This window comes from Anabrus simplex, chromosome 3, assembly GCF_040414725.1.
Source record: "Anabrus simplex isolate iqAnaSimp1 chromosome 3, ASM4041472v1, whole genome shotgun sequence".
Classification (NCBI taxonomy): Eukaryota; Metazoa; Arthropoda; class Insecta; order Orthoptera; family Tettigoniidae; genus Anabrus; species Anabrus simplex.
In genome coordinates, this window is record NC_090267.1 from 28,599,488 (window position 1) to 28,619,515 (window position 20,028).

At 42.5% G+C, this 20,028-nt stretch overlaps 1 protein-coding gene across 1 annotated transcript in view; it reads right to left on the reverse strand.

The window, feature by feature from the left end:
• Positions 1-20,028, reverse strand: part of LOC136866968 (luciferin 4-monooxygenase) — a 157,148-nt gene that overhangs the window by 40,166 nt on the left and 96,954 nt on the right. The window contains exons 5-6 of the mRNA XM_067144058.2: positions 15,048-15,317; positions 1,407-1,634 (exon numbers count right to left, since the gene is read on the reverse strand). Of these exons, the coding sequence (XP_067000159.2) occupies positions 1,407-1,634; positions 15,048-15,317 (498 nt within the window). The remainder of the gene's footprint in view (positions 1-1,406; positions 1,635-15,047; positions 15,318-20,028) is intronic.

The window sequence follows — 20,028 nt, forward strand, 5'->3', positions numbered from 1 at the left end:
ATTATTATTATTATTATTATTATTATTATTATTATTATTATTATTATTATTATTATTATTATTATTATTATTATTATCTACCAGTTATGTACGACAGGTTGTCAGTACGGACTTTGTTTGGTATAAATCGTGGTCGTACCATTTATTATTTGTTTGTTGTATGATCTGTCTTGTGTAGCAGAACATGTGAGGTTATGTCACGATACTTCTACTGTATGTTTATTCAATGTAAGAACACGTAATTACTAGTATATTATTTATTGTTACCTGTAAATATGATGTGAAAATCCGATGTAATGTTGTGCAATACAGGGTACGATTCCAGAACAAAGCACCTTTGTCACTCGAGTTTTACAGAATGTTCTATTCATTTGTACATAGGTTATTGGAGACTGGAGAAGATACGAGAAAGCATGTTTTGTCATGCTTTTCTGGAAGCCTGGCCAGGCAAGGTATGTAAAAGGGTCTTGGGTAGTTGAGATGTTAGTGAGAGACGTTGGTCGAGTTAAGTAGGCCTATGTGAACTCATGTTGTGGTTATGTTATGTTGGTAGTGTTCTGTAGTTGGTTGACATGCTAATGTGGCAGTCTTCCTCCTCTTTTCCTCTCTGATTCAGTTCAAGATGGTGGTTCATTAATGTGTGTGTGTAATTTGTATATAATTTGCAAATAAAACCTTGTACACGATTGACAGCATCTCGTGTGTGCGTCTTTGCGATTGCGATAAAAGGTCCCTGCGTGAGTCAAATATGGATTATTTGCGTGACGACGTACAAAATAATTTATAATTAAATTCATTCATTGATTAGTCGTTTTGTTCATTGCTGACCGTCGAGACCTCATAACTCTTCTCATTTCTGCGTTGGAGCTTTGACGAGATGCCTCCATCCAGAGCGGTTTTCGTGATCTGAAGAGATAGGTCAGTGACCTCCTTCGCCTGATCCAACCATCTACATGCTGTTCTTCCTAGTGGTCGACTGCCCTACACTTTTCCTTGCTTTATAATTAAATATTTAATTAAAACCCATACAAATAATTAAAATTTAAACATTTAAAATAATTTAAAATTAATTAAAATAAATTCGCCGTAGTATGAAATAAAATAGTGTACGCAACAGGCACTAAAGTAACAAGTTTACGTCACTTGTAACATAGAAGACCACTTTGCGTGTCTGTTCCGAAAATAACTAGTAGTCTACAGCTTCTTTCGTTTTACAAGATCACTTTAAATGTCACGACTTACACGTGGCTCTCATGGATATTTGAGAAATCCAACATTTTAATCTACGATCCCGTCCTGTCCACTTTTATAAGATCTGGGAATTTAGAGGTGACTGTTTGGAGATTTTAAAAGACTCCACTTTGGGTAACACCTCAAAGAAGTAAAAGTTTCCTGTGGTTACTTACATGATTTCCTTTGTACTTGATGAGGTCCTTGACACGATCCACCACATAAAAGTAGCCGTCTTCATCGTAATAAACCACGTCTCCTGTGTGCAGCCACCCGTGTTCGTCGATCGTATCGGCTGTAGCTTGAGGGTTGCGGAAGTAGCCCTTGGTTACACCGGGTCCAATGACACACAGCTCTCCCCGCTGTAGAGCACCCACAGGCTTGTCCGTCTCGATATCCAGGACCTACAACACAACAAGTGTATTTCTGAAATTAACATATTTTGTGCTGATGTGAGCTTCTATTGGAAACTGATTGGTGTGCCAAGAAGTGTTATGGAGGATGTAACGAAACTCGACAGCAAAATTCCAGGAACGGACTACTCATACAGAGCAAATAGAAAAGGTGTCGGCCGAGAATGACAAGTCCACAAAGGGCATAGAAATTAAAGACTCCTAGGCCTCAAGTACTCTAATGCCGTCGGAGTCCGAAAAGAACAAGAGTTGACCAAGCGAGGTCGGATAGGATACATGGAAGTTAGGAGCCTGGCACAAATAAGTGAAAGTCAGGACTCAGACAAGGGCGCCGTGGTCGCCAACTCACGCTGCCAAGTTGAGAGCCCCTGGGACCTTTTTACTTGCCTCGTACGACAGACAGGGGATACCGTAGACCATTCTACTACCCCCACCCACAAGGGGAGGTGTGACAATATGAGTCCGGAAATGTATAACTGCAGAATTATCCAGCCTTTACTTGGCCGCCACACTCTCCTAACTTCAACCCACTGCACTTTCACCATTGGGAACATGTGAAGTCTGTCGTATATTTGACTGCTGTACAGAGTAGTGCATCAGTTACAGGATTGTGAGTGACTGTAAAAAGACTTAGACAGCAGGCAATGGTGCGGTGGTAAAGGGGGTGAAAAGTCAGGTTGTTTCACCAAAAGGAAATGTACTCTCTGTTTTAAATCACTCCATTGATGGAGTGAATGTGTCTCACAGGACTCGGCACGTAAGGCTATGCACTAAAAAGCATATATCACTCCCTATTCTTTTCTTTTAATGACTCATCACTGCTGCCAACTTGACTAGCTATATCTAAGTAACTTCATTGTCAAGACAAAGAGATGTTTTACGTCGCACCGACACAGATAGGTCTTATGGCAACGATGGGACAGGAAAGGGTTAGGAGTGGGAAGGAAGAGGCCATGGCCTTAATGAAAATGAGAAGCCACAGAAAACCATCTTCAGGACTGCCGACAGTGGGGTTCGAACCCACTCTCTCCCGAATGCTGGATACTAGCCGCACTTAAGCGGTTAACCTCAGTGCATCAATTATGGGGGTTTCCTAGTTATATTGCCACACTGACATGTCGGCTGAAGCCCAAGGTACATTACCAAATATCTAAAGTAATAATGCTGAATATAAATTTTAAAGGAAATCTTCCACTAAGTTAGATTTATAAGCTGATTCATGGAGAATGTCACAAGGATGTTAGTCAGTGGGTTATGTATCAATTGTAAACTCAATGACACATACCAGATGAAAGATTCTTGTGGATGAGCTGGCGAAAACCACGTAGCCACAGGGCGAGTTCTAACCTTAGACCCCGCTCTGGGCATTGTTCCTTTGATTCCGCATAAAAGAGCCAGGCTTCATGGCTCAATAGCTTCACTTCACCATCTGAACCACGCTGTAAGATGGGGGCTCTGCCCGACCGTCATCAAGACACGAACTCTGCACTAACATAAGCATTGAGTATTAAAATCAGCAATCTGTTTAACTTAATCTGTAATAAAATACATATGTAAACTACAAGTCTAGTGAATTCACAAGAATTCAGCAAGTGGTAACGAAATGGTGACCTAGTGGTTTATTGCAAGCACATCTAAAGGTTCTACGTTCGTGCAAGACTTATAAAACTTAACTTCCTTACCCAAGTAAATAATCAATCAAGATATTCATAATTTAGTCGATTTTCAAGCTCAGTGAGGAATTATGAATCAGCAGTGGCGGCGATAAGGACCCCGCAGACTCCACGCGCCGTTGGGCCCATAACTGCTTCTACGTATTGATAAAGCTATATCACACAACACAGTATTATTTGTATTACAGAGGGTTATTCCAAACTTAGGCCGTCGTAGTGCAGAGCTTCTATCGTCAATAGGAGCATGGTAGTTATTTCTAAAAAATGTAGGTTTCCCAACCTGTTCTAATAATAACCATCCCTTGCTGCTACTCACAACAATCAGCACGGCTTTTGATAGCCAGTTCTGAGAATCCAGGAGTGAGTGAACATGCGATAACAAAGGCATTCTCGTTATCTAGACTCTAAATACTGAAGTTTCGAGCCTGTTTATAACACTCGGCAGTCGGTGTAGCTAAGTAGGTCTACGATGGATGGTAGAGTTGTAAATCGTTTGGTGCTAGGAACAAGATTATTTCTTAATATTGTGACGGTCAGCGTGTTTTGGTTACTATAATTGGAAAATGCATTTCTTGTGTGTGTTCGTACCATATACGTGTATTATTTTTATTCCTTTCGGATTTGAAAACTAAATTGTGTTTTATTATTACTACGGTAGTTGCTATTCATTGTAATAAAATACAACCTCCCGAGGGGCCTTCACAGGGGCCTCCTCCTCCGCAGCCAGGGGCCTCTTCCAGTGTTGCCACCTTAACGTTACTAGCGCGAAATTTGAATTGGTAAACAAAGCCACGTGCCTTTTTTTTGACAGCCACGTGCTTTTTGACATACAACAACGCATCGCTAACCTCAGTACTGCCATCTTGACGCACCTAAATCTCAATGCTGCCAAATTAACCTCACCAATGCGAGATTTGAATCGGTAAACAAATCCACGTGCTTTTTTGACAACCACGTGCATTTTGACAGCTATCATCGACAACAACGCATCGCTAACCTCAGTACTGCCATCTTGACGGACCTAAACCTCAATGCTCCCAACTTAACCTCACCAGCGCGAGATTTGAATCGGTAAACAAATCCACGTGCCTTTTTGACAACTACGTGCATTTTGACAGCTATCATCGACAACAACGCATCGCTAACGTCAGTGCAGCTATCTTAACGGGCCTACACCTTAGTGCTGCCAACTTAACCTTACTAACGCGAGTTTTGAATCGGTAAACAAATCCACGTGCTTTTTTGACAGCTGTCATCAGCCATCTTTAATCAACAGAGCACCGTGCTGCCCTCTTTAGATACATATCTTTGAAATGTGGTGGCGGATAATTTGAAAAATGCTTTTTGGTAGCAGCCATCTTTAATCGACAGAGCACCGTGCTGCACTCTTTAGTTGAAATGTGGTGGCAGGCAATTCCACGTCACAGCAGCCATCTTTATTCAAGAGAGCACCGTGCTGCACTCTTTAGCTGAAATGTGGTGGCGGCAATTTGAAAAATTCCACGTGCTCTTGTTTGGAAACAATACCACATGCTTTTTGACAGCTACCATCCGCCATCTTTAATCAAGAGAGCACCGTGCTGCACTCTTTAGTTGAAATGTGGTGGCGGCAAATTCGAAGTGCTTTACAAACTCACGTGCTTTTTTGACAGCTGTCATCCGCCATCTTTAATCAAGAGAGCACAGTGCTGCACTCTTTATCGTAGTGGCGGCAATTTGAAAAAAGTCCACGTGCTCTTGTTTGGAAACAGCGCGGCGTGCTTTTTTGACAGCTACCATCCACCATCTTTAATCAAGAGAGCACAGTGCTGCACTTTTTAGCTAGATACCTTTGAAATGTGGTGGCGGCAAATTTGAAGTGCTTTACAAACTCACGTGCTTTTCTGACAGCAGCAATCTTTAATCAACAGAGCACCGTGCTGCTATCTTTACCGTAGTAGTGGGCAATTTCTACGTCACAGCTGTCATCCGGCATCTTGCATCGCACACCTCAGTGCTGCACTCTTTATCCACTACCTTTGAATTATAGTGGTGGATAATTAAAAAAATTCTACAGCAGTCATCTCTCGACGCTAATTGCACAAGATGGTGGCTATACATGGCTCCTTAAGGGTGCTTACGCAAGATGGCTGCTATACATAGGTTCTTATGAGACTCCCATGGGATGCTTGCGCAAGATGGCGGCTATACATGGCTCCTTATGAGATGCCCTAGGGATGCTTGCTCAAGATGGCGAATGCTTTTATGAGACGGCTTAAGGGTCCTTGCACAGGATGGTTTGAGACGCCCTAAGGATACTTGCACAAGATGGCGGACACAAGATGGCGGCTATACACGAGTCCTTATGAGACGCCTTAAGGGTGCTTGCGCCAGATGGCTGCTGCTCTTATCAAGAAAGCTAGCTTAGCGGTTAACGTGCCGTGCTAGTTCGATTCATTAAATTTGGGGCTTAAATGCATAATGTTAAATATCTCGAAAACGGTGCATCGTAGAGCAAAACGGACAAAATTTTTCCGCCTAACACGTAGGTTCGCAGTTTGAGGAACATGACAGCATAAGAAAAACATAGTCTAATGATGAGATCAACGGTTCGGTTCCTAGTTAGGCCCTTTGGCATTTGCTCTGTTTTAGCTTGCACTGAAGCATGTTTTTGTAACATGATCAGGTCTAGCTATGGTAGAGAGTATAATGTGCCGTGCTAATTCGATTCTTTAAATTTGGGGCTTAAATACAAAATGTTAAATATCTTGAAAACGGTATGTCGTAGAGCAAAACGGACACAATTTTTCTGCCTAATACCGAGGTTCACAGTATCAGGAATGATAGCATAAGAAAAACATAGTTTAATGATGAGATCAACGGTTCGGTACCTACTTAGGCCCTTTGGCATTAACGGCTATCTAATTCTACAAGATGGCGGCTATACATAACTGCTGTTATGCATGCGGTGGAGAGCAATTTGGAATTCCATGTGCTTGCGGCCATCTTTAATCAACAGAGCACCGTGCTGCTATCTTTAGCTACTACCTTTGAAATGTGGGGGCGGCAATGGCTACGTAACAGCTGCTATCTTTAATTAACAGAGCACAGTGCTGCCATCTTTAGCTACTACCGTAGGTACGTGGTAGCGGGTAATTTGAAAAATTCTACGTGCTTTTTTGACAGCGGCCATCTTTAATCAATACAGCATCATGCTGCTATCTTTAGCTACTACCTTTGAAATGTGCTAGCAGGCAATTTGTGACAGCTCTCATCTTTAATCAACAGAGCATCGTGCTGCTATCTTTACAACACTAAATCTCATACTTTTGAAATGTGGTGGCGGGTAATTAAGAAATTCTTCGTGCTTTTTTGACAGCCATCAGCGGTCATCTTTAAACAATGGCGGTTATACATAAGCTGTTAAGGCCTTGTCCTATGTTAAAGCATTGCTCTATCGAACAGGTTTAAATCTGCATCGCGAAGGCAAGAGTGTGCAGCGATAACATTATTGTGCATGTTTAGACTTGCAGATCACAAAAGAAACATAAGAAGACTAGAATCAAACGCTGTAGTCGATACAACATGTGTTTAGAACATTGCTTGATGTGTTCGGAACACTAAAGAAGTGATCAAGAGGAGAATAGAACACTGTACTCAATACAACATGTGTTTAGAACATGCCAGGGGATACCTGAAGATCAGATTACAAAAGAAGTGATTGAAACATAACAAGACTGGAATCAAACACTGTACTCTATGTCGTTAACTTGAACATGTGATCAGAACATTGATTGATGTGTTCAGAACACAAAATAATTGATCAAGACTAGAATCGAACACTGTACTCGATACAACATGCGTTAAGAACATGTTAGGGGGTACCTTTGTTCCAAGAAGATCAGATTGAAACATAACAAGACTAGAATCGAACACTGTAATCGATGTTGTTAACTTCAACATATGATCAGAACATTTTTGATGTGTTCAGAGCAAAAGTACAATTTCAATGATTTGCTTAGTGTAAAATCAATAAACTATGGAAACACACTGTTCACATATCGCGTAGCTAACTCGCTCAGTAAACGGCATTGCAAAACTACAACTTCAATGATTTGCCTAGTGTAAAAATCAAAAACACACTGTGCACATACTGCGTAACCAGCTCGCTCGGTAAACGATAGAGCAAAAGTACAACTTCAAATGATTTACACTGACTGACAGAGCAAATGCAACACCAAGAAGGAGTGGTCAGAACTTTATGCCAATTGCAGGGTAGACTGACGTCACTGAGGTATGCTCATGATGTGAAATGCGCCGCTGTGCTGCGCACGTAGCGAACGATAAATGGGACACGGCGTTGGCGAATGGCCCACTTCGTACCGTGATTTCTCAGCCGACAGTCATTGTAGAACGTGTTGTCGTGTGCCACAGGACACGTGTATAGCTAAGAATGCCAGGCCGCCGTCAACGGAGGCATTTCCAGCAGACAGACGACTTTACGAGGGGTATGGTGATCGGGCTGAGAAGGGCAGGTTGGTCGCTTCGTCAAATCGCAGCCGATACCCATAGGGATGTGTTCACGGTGCAGCGCCTGTGGCGAAGATGGTTGGCGCAGGGACATGTGGCACGTGCGAGGGGTCCAGGCGCAGTCCGAGTGACGTCAGCACGCGAGGATCGGCGCATCCGCCGCCAAGCGGTGGCAGCCCCGCACGCCACGTCAACCGCCATTCTTCAGCATGTGCAAGACACCCTGGCTGTTCCAATATCGACCAGAACAATTTCCCGTCGATTGGTTGAAGGAGGCCTGCACTCCCGGCGTCCGCTCAGAAGACTACCATTGACTCCACAGCATAGACGTGCACGCCTGGCATGGTGTCGGGCTAGAGCGACTTGGATGAGGGAATGGCGGAACGTCGTGTTCTCCGATGATTCACGTTTCTGTTCTGTCAGTGATAGTCACCGCAGACGAGTGTGGCGTCGGCGTGGAGAAAGGTCAAATCCGGCAGTAACTGTGGAGCGCCCTACCGCTAGACAACGCGGCATCATGGTTTGGGGCGCTATTGCGTATGATTCCACGTCACCTCTAGTGCGTATTCAAGGCACGTTAAATGCCCACCGCTACGTGCAGCATGTGCTGCGGCCGGTGGCACTCCCGTACCTTCAGGGGCTGCCCAATGCTCTGTTTCAGCAGGATAATGCCCGCCCACACACTGCTCGCATCTCCCAACAGGCTCTACGAGGTGTACAGATGCTTCCGTGGCCAGCGTACTCTCCGGATCTCTCACCAATCGAACACGTGTGGGATCTCATTGGACGCCGTTTGCAAACTCTGCCCCAGCCTCGTACGGACGACCAACTGTGGCAAATGGTTGACAGAGAATGGAGAACCATCCCTCAGGACACCATCCGCACTCTTATTGACTCTGTACCTCGACGTGTTTCTGCGTGCATCGCCGCTCCCGGTGGTCCTACATCGTACTGAGTCGATGCCGTGCGCATTGTGTAACCTGCATATCGGTTTGAAATAAACATCAATTATTCGTCCCTGCCGTCTCTGTTTTTTCCCCAACTTTCATCCCTTTCGAACCACTCCTTCTTGGTGTTGCATTTGCTCTGTCAGTCAGTGTACATTCCATCATTCGTCTTGTGCGAAAATCAGTCGAACAAGTTATCACATAAACATAAAATATCAGTCAATCTGTTAGCATGGGTTACAAGCATGTAGCTCATGCGGAAAGTAAAATTAAGCAGAACGCTACTGCTATAAGAAATACACTGCTTACATTTAAGTCCCTAGCTGTTGAACAAGTTATCACATAAACATGTAACATGGAATATCAGTTCGGAAACATATTGTTTCAATCTGTTAGCATGGGTTACAAGCATGTAGCGTGTGTAGGAGAGGACTACTAGCAAAATGCTGAACCGAAAAAGATAATCGTGATAGGGAATGGTACCCAGGGGTTACGTCTTATCATAAGAGCAAAAGGACTCTTCCTCTACCTCCCTCTCCTCCTCCTCCTTCTAGGGCTAATGGGCTAAAGGGCTCCTCTACTACCTCACCACACCCTCCTCCTCCCGGAAGGAGTTAGCTGAAGTTGGTACATTTTTAACATCAAATCCCCGAGGTGCGATGAGTTGCGTTTTTCCAACAGAAATCAGTATCTGCTTGATTGTTTTAAGTGTTTGGAACACTGAAATTTTCAAGTTGGCAGCAGTGAGGTCAGCGATGTTCTGTTGTTGGATTTTAAATTCCACGCTACGACATGCATAAGGTGACAGACTTGAGGGTTAGCGCTGTAAAGATGACAGCAATGAGGTTAGCGATGTTCTGTTGTTGAATTTTAAATTCCGCGCTACAACATGCATAAGGTGGCAGCCTTGAGGTTTAGCGCCGTAAAGATGGCAACAGTGAGGTTAGCCATCTTATTCCCCATTGTGTTTATTTTGCTTGCGGGGTGAGACGAGGTTATCGGCCGGGATTTCCGTTACATCATTTGTTGTGGCAGAGTGACAGTATCCTACTGAGGCCATGTGGTCAAGTTTGGCAGTAATTTAGATCATGTGTAAATAATTTGTAGATGCTAGTCCAGTGGCATGGTATCAGCTGGATGTATAATATAGGACCCGTTCGTGAATTAAAACTTTCCTAAATTTCATCGTAACATTACCCATCCCAAGTGCCGACCGTGGGAAAATGTAAATAATCGGAGGTACTCAATGTAATCTGAGTCGAGAAGCCGACGATAAACCTAGTTTATGCTCGGGCTCTCGACATGAAGAAGGCTCGTCCTGGTGGACATTCAGCTCATATGAACACGGGTTCGATCCTAACGTGATCGATCAGTGAATTATACTCCACAGATGTATTTCTTTTCCAGGATGAACATTATCAGCGTATTGTCACCACTTGCGGTGAAGCAAGTGACCTGTTGAATTAATGTGTTGTCAAACCAAGTGTTTTATTAAGTGTATGGAAATTCAGCGCGCCGGATGGCGCAATAAACTGCTCCTTATGGCAATTATTTCAAAGGAACCCATTCTCATAATCTTTTTTATTGTAGTTAGATTTTATGCCCTTTTGAAAATTAAATGTCACTTCCTAGTCCTAACATGGAGTCCTTGAATTCATGTTTACAATTGAGCTTTCCCGACTTTTATTTTAAAATGCCCCGTTCATCCCTGTATTCGCCGATGCTTCTATATTTATATTTTTGATGATTAAAAAAAGAACCGACACCCCTGAGATAAATGCTAGTCTGGGACTCGGGAGGTGGACGGGTGCAGTATATCCCTTCCAATCTTCTCATCCCCCCCACAAGGCCCCTGTTCAGCATAGCAGGTGAGGCCGCCTGGGCGAGGTACTGGTCATTCTCCCCAGTTGTATCCCCGAGCTAATGTCCCACGCCCCAGAACACTGCCCTTGAGGCGGTAGAGATGGGATCCCTCGCTGAGTCCGAGGGAAAGACCAACCCTGGAGGGTAAACATATTAAGAAGAAGAAGTAGAATAATAAGAAGAAATTATTATTATTATTATTATTATTATTATTATTATTATTATTATTATTATTAATATTACCTTATAATGTTACTTTGGCATTTAGGCAGAGTGGAGTGAATTGTGTTATTTTTTATTTTGAATATCGCTTTCACATTAAGAATATGATCATTAAAATCTAATCCCATGGCACTACAGCCCTGAAGGGCCTTGGCCTACCAAGCGACCACTGCTCAGCCGATGGCCTGCAGATTACGAGGTGTCGTGTTTTCAGCACGACGAAACCTCTCGACCGTTATTCTTGGCTTTCTAGACCGGGGCCGCTGCCTCACTATCAGACAGCCCGTGTAATAATCACGTAGGCTGAGTGGACCTCGAACCAGCCCTCAGATCCAGGTAAAAATCCCTGAACTGGCTGGGAATCGAAACCGGAACCTCCGGGTAAGAGGCCGGAAATGTAATTATTGGAACTTCCTAATTGGTGTTATTATTATTATTATTATTATTAGAGGAAGAGTGTCAAATATGGAATATACTCCTAATATGGAATAACCCAATATCTGTGAATCAGTGGTAGAGTGTCGGCCTCCGGATCCCAAGATAGCGGGTTCAAACTCGGCAGAGGTAGTCGGATTTTTGATGTGTGGATAAAAGTCCATTCGACACTTCATGTCGTACGATGTTGGCATGTAAAAGATCTCTGGTGACACATTTGGTGTTTACCCGACAAAATTCTTTAAATCTCAGCCATAGACGCCTAAGAGAGTTTCGGTTTACTCGGTCTGCCATCTAGTGGGCCTAGAGTAAAACGGAACGTCGAAATTGACGAGCAGACAGCCAGATGGCGTGAAAGTGAAATATGCACACGGTAGCTCAGGCCACACGATTATTATTATTATTATTATTATTATTATTATTATTATTATTATTATTATTATTATTATTATTATTCAGTTAAAAGTAGCGTCACTGCATGGACGAGGTAGAAAGATGTTCAAGGAAGGGGGACTGTGTTCGCGAGTTGGGGGAAGTAATTTGAGTACCGTAACGTTCTTTGTCCGCGAGCTTTTCGGCCTCCAAGAAGTTCTGGGAAGGTAAGAGTTACAGTCCTTTACAAACCAAAGTCTTACCTAAACATTATCGCGCTTGTTAGCTGTGCGTAGAGGATGGACTAACCATACGAAATATACAGGGTGAAGCGTAATTCGCGCACTCGAGCGTCGCAGCGCGACTCCTCACATGCCAACAGTAAAAAAATGTCTCTTACAAAATTTCGTCTTGCGAGTATATCCGGCAGAAAAACGACGTTGAAGAGTAGCAATCTGGCAACACTGTAACTACATGTAGGGTAATTACCTCTGTCAGCAGAAGTGACACAGTACAGTTAGTGCAGTGGATAGAGTTTTGGGTTAGCATGCGGGAGGTCGAGTGGTCGATCCTGGGTTGAGGCGTATGTTTTTTATTTCGTAAATGTAGTCCAGGTGGTATGGTATCTGGCATCTTAATAGTCAACAGCGATTGCAGTGGGTCCTCTAGAAACCATTTGCACTTACGTACTACGATCCTAGAAATGGACGAACAATCGTTTTCATTGGTCAGCTTTGAAAGGCGCCCTTTCCACGTCGTGGGCGTGAATTTATTCCCACCACATCATCTACTAGATGTGAAACCTGTTTGTTTCAGCTGTCTATTTCTTATTAGCCAAACCAGGTATCTGTTGTTTCAGCGTTACAAAATGTTGTAAATGTAGGATACATGTGACCTCAGAAACGGTGTCTTAATGTATTACAGTAGGTAATGTCAGATGGAAATTAGCAAATAAAAAATGCGCCTCAACCCAGGATCGAACCATCGACCTCCTGCATGCCAACCAAAAACTCTACCCACTGCACCAACTGTACAGCACGACAAGAATGTGCTGACAGCGGTAGTTACCCTACATATGGTTACAGTGTTGCCAGATTGCTACTTTTCAACGTCCGTTTTCTACCGGATATACTCGCAAGACGAAATTTTGTAAGAGACATTTTTTTATTACTGGCATGTGAGGAGTCGCGCTGCGACGCCCGAGTGCGCGAATTACGCTTCACCCTGTATATAGTGGACAAATACATTCGATGAACTGGCACATGTAATTTGTAAGATAGAATTTAAGTGCGTCTGGGTACCTATTATGCAATACTGTGGTGTTCCAGTTATGGAATATTATTCCATATTAGGAGCCATCCTTTTGCAGTGTGCATAGGCAGTTTTTCTTTCCTTCGGAACCATGGCCATTCGGAATGACAGTTCGCAGGAAAAGTGGAAGGAACAAGCTATCACTGCAGTAAGGACAGGGAAAATGGAGCAAAACATGACGGCAAGAGGATATGGTGAACCAAGAACAACTTTGTTTCGTTTGGCAACAAAGAAAGAGTCCGCCTGTGTGGAGTAGTGGTTAGTGTGATTAGCTGCCACTTCCGGAGGCCTGGGTTCGATTCGCGGCTCTGCTACGAAATTTGAAAAGTGGTACGAGGCCTGGAACGGGGTCCACTTAGCATCGGGAGTTCAACTGAGTAGAAGGGGTTCGATTCCCACCTCAGCCAGCCTGGAAGTGGTTTTCAGTGGTCTCCCACTTCTCCTCCAGGCAAATGCCGGGATGTACCTAACTTAAGGCTACGGCCGCTTATTTCCCTCTTCCTTGTCTACCCTTTCCAATCATCCCATCCCCACGCAAGGTCCCTGCTCAGCATAGCATGTGAGGCTGCCTGGGCGAGGTACTGGTCATTCTCCCCAGTTTTATACCCGATTCAATGTCTCACGCTCCAGAACACTGCCCTTGAGGCGGTAGAGGTGCGATCCCTCACTGAGTCCGAAGGAAAGACCAACACTGGAGGGTAAACAGATAAAGAAGAAGAACAAAGAAAGAGACAACAGCAGAGGAAAGATACTCTCCTCAAAGAAAGCTAGACCTACAACTGCGTCAAGAGTAGACATTCAAGAACTCGATCAACCTTCGGGCAGTGGTTTTGAGCAGACCTAAGCCTATGCGAAAAGGAAAGAAGAGAACTAGATATGACAGTTCGTCTTAGGATAAAAAAAATCAATCAGCATGACTGACGAATCATCTGATCTCGATATAGAGGAACATGGTGAAGTGGACCCAAGTGACGGCAAGTACTCCAGCGATAGAAGGAGCGAGAAATGGAATCAGTGCTTGGAGTGCATGTTAAGTTGCCATATCAAGTGTTCAAGCGCAGGTGACCTATTTGTGTGTGAATATTTTAAATTCTATTCATGACTTTCTTATTTCAAACTTTCATTTAAATAAGAGGCTTAGGAGTAGAATGATAGTATTCCATATTAGGAACACTTTTTTAAGAATTAGAAAAATACAATTTCCATTATATGTTGTAATTAACAAAATTATTTAGTGTTAATCAGATTGAAAATAAGTAGCTGGAAAGTAGACAGATTGTAGCAACAGGACACTCATTTACAATCTAAACATGTCAAAAAGGAGTTCGTCATTTTTATGAAAATTAAAAGGTATTACATATTAATATTATTTATATTATATTATTATTAATAATATTATTATTGTTATTATTGTTATTATTACTATAGTCCACCTCTGTAGTGTAGTGGTTAGTGTGATTAGCTGCCCCCCCTCCGGGAGGTCCGGGTTAGATTCCCGATTCTGGCACGTAATTTGAAAAGTGGTAAGAGGGCTGGAACGGGGACCACTCATCTTTGGGAGGTCAACTGAGTAGAGGGGGGTTTCGATTCCCACCTCAGCCATCCTTGAAGTGGTTTTACAAGGTTCCCCCCCCACTTGTCCTCCAGGCAAATGCTGGGATGGTACCTAACTTAAGGCCATGACCGGTTCCTTTCCTCTTCCTTGTCTATCCCCTCTGATCTTCCCATCACTCCACAAGGCCCCTGTTCAGCATAGCAGGTAATCCCGCCTGGACAAGGTACTGGTCCTCATCCCCAGTTGTATCCCCTACCCAAAGTCCCCTGCTCCAGGACACTGCCCTTGAGGCGGTAGAGGTGGGGCCCCTCGCTGAGTCCGAGGGAAAAACCAGCCCCGGAAGTCAACGGATTCAGAAAGAAAGAAATGCATTCCATATTTGTTACTGTTACTTTCTTATTATCATTTTTACTGTGTATTAGGAATTACGACGAGAGGGCAGAGAGAAAGAGAGAGAGAGAGACTTAAACTTGAGACCGAGTTTCTTTGACACGATCCCGGTGGTTTTACTACGTACCTTGATCTTAACATTTCTTTGCAGCTTCCCCGATGAACCTAGTTTGATTTCATCTCCGGGATTGTTGCCGATGACAAGTAGCGTCTCCGTCATCGCAAACCACTGGTTGAGTCTTGTCTTGAGGACAGTCTGTAGCTTGTCCTGCATCTCGCTGCTCATGGAACCTCCACTGCACATCACGTTACGCACGCTGGACAGATTGTACTGTCCGACTAGCGGCGTGCTCGCTAACAACGCTGCCAGGGCTGGACTCACGAACATCATCGTAATCTGAAACAGCCATAATGTGGGCATTTTTTCTTCCTTTATTCCGTAATAAAAATTAATAGTTTCGACTTTCATGTTACTTGCAAAGTAGTATTCTGTACGTCGCGGCTTAAGAAACAATACCACGTTTGTCCCAGTGCTCTTCCTGTCCATTATGTGGTCACGCCTCCCAGCCTCGTGTGGGTATGCAGTCCATCAGAACAATTTTCGTTGTATTCATGAACCTTAAATATATTATACTGCAGGCAGTAGCGGCGATTAGGAATTACAAGTGAGGGGGCAAAACATGTACAGACAAGAAAAGTACCTGGATTTGTGGGATATAGCGAACAGACCGGGGGGGGGGGGGCAAAGAGGGGATATACATTAAAACTGACAAAAAAAAAAAAAAAAGAAAACGCTGCAAAATGGTAAGTTTTTGGTTGCTATCTAAGGGGATTTCGACAGAGAGGTAAAGGTTGACATTCTAACAATTTACGTGCGGTAATAATAGTTTTTGTTGTTGTTGATATTTTGATTCAATACTATACAATAAAACATTCACCAAAGGAACACATGTATTACAGTTAAATAGAAGTACGCTGTGATTATACAATTACACATCATTTAATATTTGACTACACACTTAGAAACTAACAGACATTAAAGAGACTTCCTGAGTGAATAATTCGCGCTACAAGCGGGCGAATCGTACGTCAGTGTCCATGACCTTGGCAAATGATACACCCCTGCTACCACTCCTCACTGCACAAGCAAAGAATCCACTACTTCCTGTGGCTCTGTGGCTCTATACAATTCAGTTAGCCGTGACGAACGACATTTTGTGCGTATTTCAGCTAAACATTTTGTTAATGATTAAAGAAAATAAAGGAAAGAATCAACTGATGACAACAGGGCTTGTACAAATTCCTTTTTCTAATAATTTCTAGTTTCAGCCGGCTGAAATGGAATAAAAATCTATTATTCACAAAGTGGGGGGAGGCTGTCCCCCTCGCCCTAATCGTCGCTACTGACTAAATCACTACTGATCTGCATTTAGGGCAGTCGCCCAGGTAGCAGATTCCATATATGTTGTTTTCCTAGCTCTTTCTTAAATGTTTGCAAAGAAATTGGGAATTTATTGAACCCCTCCCTCGGTAAGGTATTACAATCCCCAACTCCCTTTTATATAAATTAATAATTGCCCCAATTGTCCTCTTGAATTCCAAATTTATCTTCGTATTGTGATCTTTCCTAATTTTAAAGACAACACTCAAAATTATTCGTCTACTAATATCATTCCACTCCATCTCTCCACTGATAGCTCGGAACATACCACTTAGTCGAGCAGTTACTGTCCTTTCTCCCAAGTCTTCCCAGCCCAAACTTTGCAACATTTTTGTAACGCTACTCTTTTGTCGGAAATCGCCCAGAACAAATCGAGCTGCTTTTATTTGGATTTATTCCCGTTCTTGAATCAAGTAATCCTGGTGAGGGTCCCATACACTGGAACCATACTCAAGTTGGGGTCTCACCAGAGACTTATATGCCCTCTCCTTTACATCCTTACTACGACCCTTAAATACCCTCATAACCATGTGCAGAGATCTGTACCCTTTATTAACAATCATATTTATGTGGTTACCCCAATGAAGAACTTTCCTAATATTAACACCTAGGTACTTACAATGATCACAAAGGGAACTTTCACCCCATCAACGCAGTAATTAAAACTGAGAGTACTTTTCCTATTTGTGAAACTCACAACCTGACTTTTAACCCCGTTTATCATCATACCATTGCCTACTGTCCATCTCACAATATTATCGAGGTCATTTTGCAGTTGCTCACAATCTTGTAAATTATTTATTACTATGTACAGAAGTGCGTAAATACGTCATGAAAATATACATTTCTACTGTGGAGCATGGCAAGGTTCCATTAGCATAGGAAGGTGAACGCAACGAAAATTGTTGTGATAAACTACATATCCATATGTGGCTGGTGATGTGACCACTCTTAAGGAAAATAATGGTTAGGAAGACCACTGTCAGATACCGCAGCGCCGATCATCAGATTCTACCAAATCACAATAAAAACTATTTAGAAATGTATAAACATTTAAGCTTGTTTCTGTCTAAATCCTTAAAAACTTAAAATCTGTAACTTATCTTAACGAAGTCCTCACTTCTCTCAGTTCTAACATAGAATTCAAGTTGTTGCATTACCGGTATTCTGTCGTTGGCGCGAGTCCAGCTGGCTAGTCGGTCCGTTAACTTTCCGCCATGCCTATACCCTCCTCCCCCGCTTCCGCAAGGCTAGGTCAATGACACGCTGTGCTTAATTTTAAGTGTTTTACTTTTAGTGATCCCATTATTATTATTATTATTATTATTATTATTATTATTATTATTATTATTATTATTATTATTATTATTATTTACGTATTAAAATTGTTTTTTAAAACTTAGCGGGGTTGCTTAATGAGGATTCTTTGCTACAGTGGAGTGAATTGAGGACGTCATTGAGATAAGATCATAGTGTTTAAGGTTTTAAAAGTTAAATAAGCATAAATGTTTCTGAGTGTGATTTGATAGAAACTAATGATGTTCTTTCAAGGTCGAAACATGCCATTCTTTTTTTCTTTTTAAAGTATAATACTGTTACCTTATGTTTTACTCTTTGGTGGAATTGCGCGATCAGGTCTACATTTATTTACTCTAAATTAGTTTAGGCAGACTGAAGATCCTAACAGTTATATATAAACAAAGTAGGCACAATCATTTATTTCTCATTAGTGAATACCTACTTCGGATGATCAGATTTTACTCTTCAGCACTTGATGAATCATATGACAGCTATAACTGCCATTTCGGATTGCTGCTATCAAGGCTTGAAAATATTTCCGATATTATATATATATATATATATATATATATATAAATATATATAAATATATATATAATTGGCTGGGGCCATCAAGGACCATGTTAAGTCTTGTTGCATTTGACACTGAACTTGGCCTTCTTTAGAGCCCAAATTTCCCTCATTGTTTGTGAGTGGGCCTGCTTACGCTCCTCTGTCCAACGGGCACTGTGTCTTCTCTTCGGTTGCTCGTCTCGGTTTAGCCCGTTCGTCAATATTTTCTTGCGGAAGAGATCTCTGTTAAGGGCGTCTTCAGCTGAGATATGTAGCATTTGCAGGTCTTCTTTGGTATTTCTAAACCTGGGAATTGTGGTTTTGGGGTTTGAATCAAAAAAGTGAAAGATTCCTTTAGTTAACTTTCTTCCGTCCATTCTTTTCAGATGACCGTAAAATCGTGCCCGTCTTTTTCTGATTGTGTCGGTAATTTTCTCTATTTTGCTGTAGACTTCCTTGTTGGATCTCTTTTGATGGATTCCATTTCTGTACTTTGATCCCAAGATTCCTCTCACAATTTTGCGTTCTCTTTTCTCCAGTTCTTCAAGGAGTCCTTTGTTGGCATTTAGAGACAGGGTTTCGGCAGCATATAGAACTACTGGCTTCAGAACTGTTTCATAGTGACGTATCTTGGTGTTTTGGGAAAGGCATTTTTTGTTGTAGATTGTGCGGGATGTTTGGTAGGCTATTTCCAGTTTGCGTACTCGCTCCTGAAGTGCTTCTTTGTCCAGTCCATTTTTCATGATGATCTCACCCAGGTATTTGAATTTGTCTACTCGGGCGATGTCCCCGTATGTATGGAGTTTTGGTGGAGCCTCTTTGATGTTAGCCATTACTTCTGTTTCCTCAAACGATATCTGCAAACCAGTTTGTTCGGCAATTTCCTTTAAAATTTCAACTTGAGCTCTAGCTGTTTATATGTCGTTTGAGAGAACAACAATATCATCGGCAAATGCTAAGCAGTCTGTTGCGATCCCCTTGGATTTGGTTCCTATTCTCAACGGACTGTAGTTAGTTTCCTGTAATCTCACCCACCAGGTTCTGATGATCTTTTCAAGAACACAGTTGAAGAGTATCGGGGATAGCCCATCACCTTGTCGGACTCCTGTTTTGATGTCAAAGGAATGCGAGAGACATCCGTGGAACTTCACCTTGGATTTTGTATCGGTCAGGGTGGCTCTAATTAATGCCAGCAGTTTCAAATCAACTCCAAATTCATTTAAGATGTTTAGCAGGACTTCCCGGTCAATGGAGTCGTACGCTTTCTTAAAGTCCACAAAGACAGACACATACTGCTTGGACCTTAGTGTACAATATCTGATGATCGTTTTGAGATTTTGGATCTGTTCAGCTGTTGAGAGACCTTTTCTGAACCCTCCTTGGTATTCACCTATTTGATGTTCGACTTGTGCTTCCAAACGCTCCAGGATGGCAAGTGATAGAATTTTGTAAGTCACGGGTAGCAAAGATATTCCTCTGTAGTTGTTGATGTGCTTCATGCTGCCTTTTGTGTGTAATGGATGGAACAAAGCTATTTTCCAATCTTCGGGTAGGGTCTCCTTGTTCCAAATTTCTTCTATTTGCTTTTGCAAGATATCAAGTGATTCCTCTGGGGCATATTTCCATAGTTCTGTACTACTGAGTCTTCCCCTGGCGCTTTGTTATTTTTGAGACGGGCAATGTGGCGCTTGATTTCATCTCTGTCGGGTGGTCTGGAATCTGGGTACCTGAGTAAGGGTTCCTTTGTCTCAATGGCGCTTTGCGGTTTAGAGCAATTAAGTGAATTCTTGAAGTAATCTGCCAGAATGCTGCAATT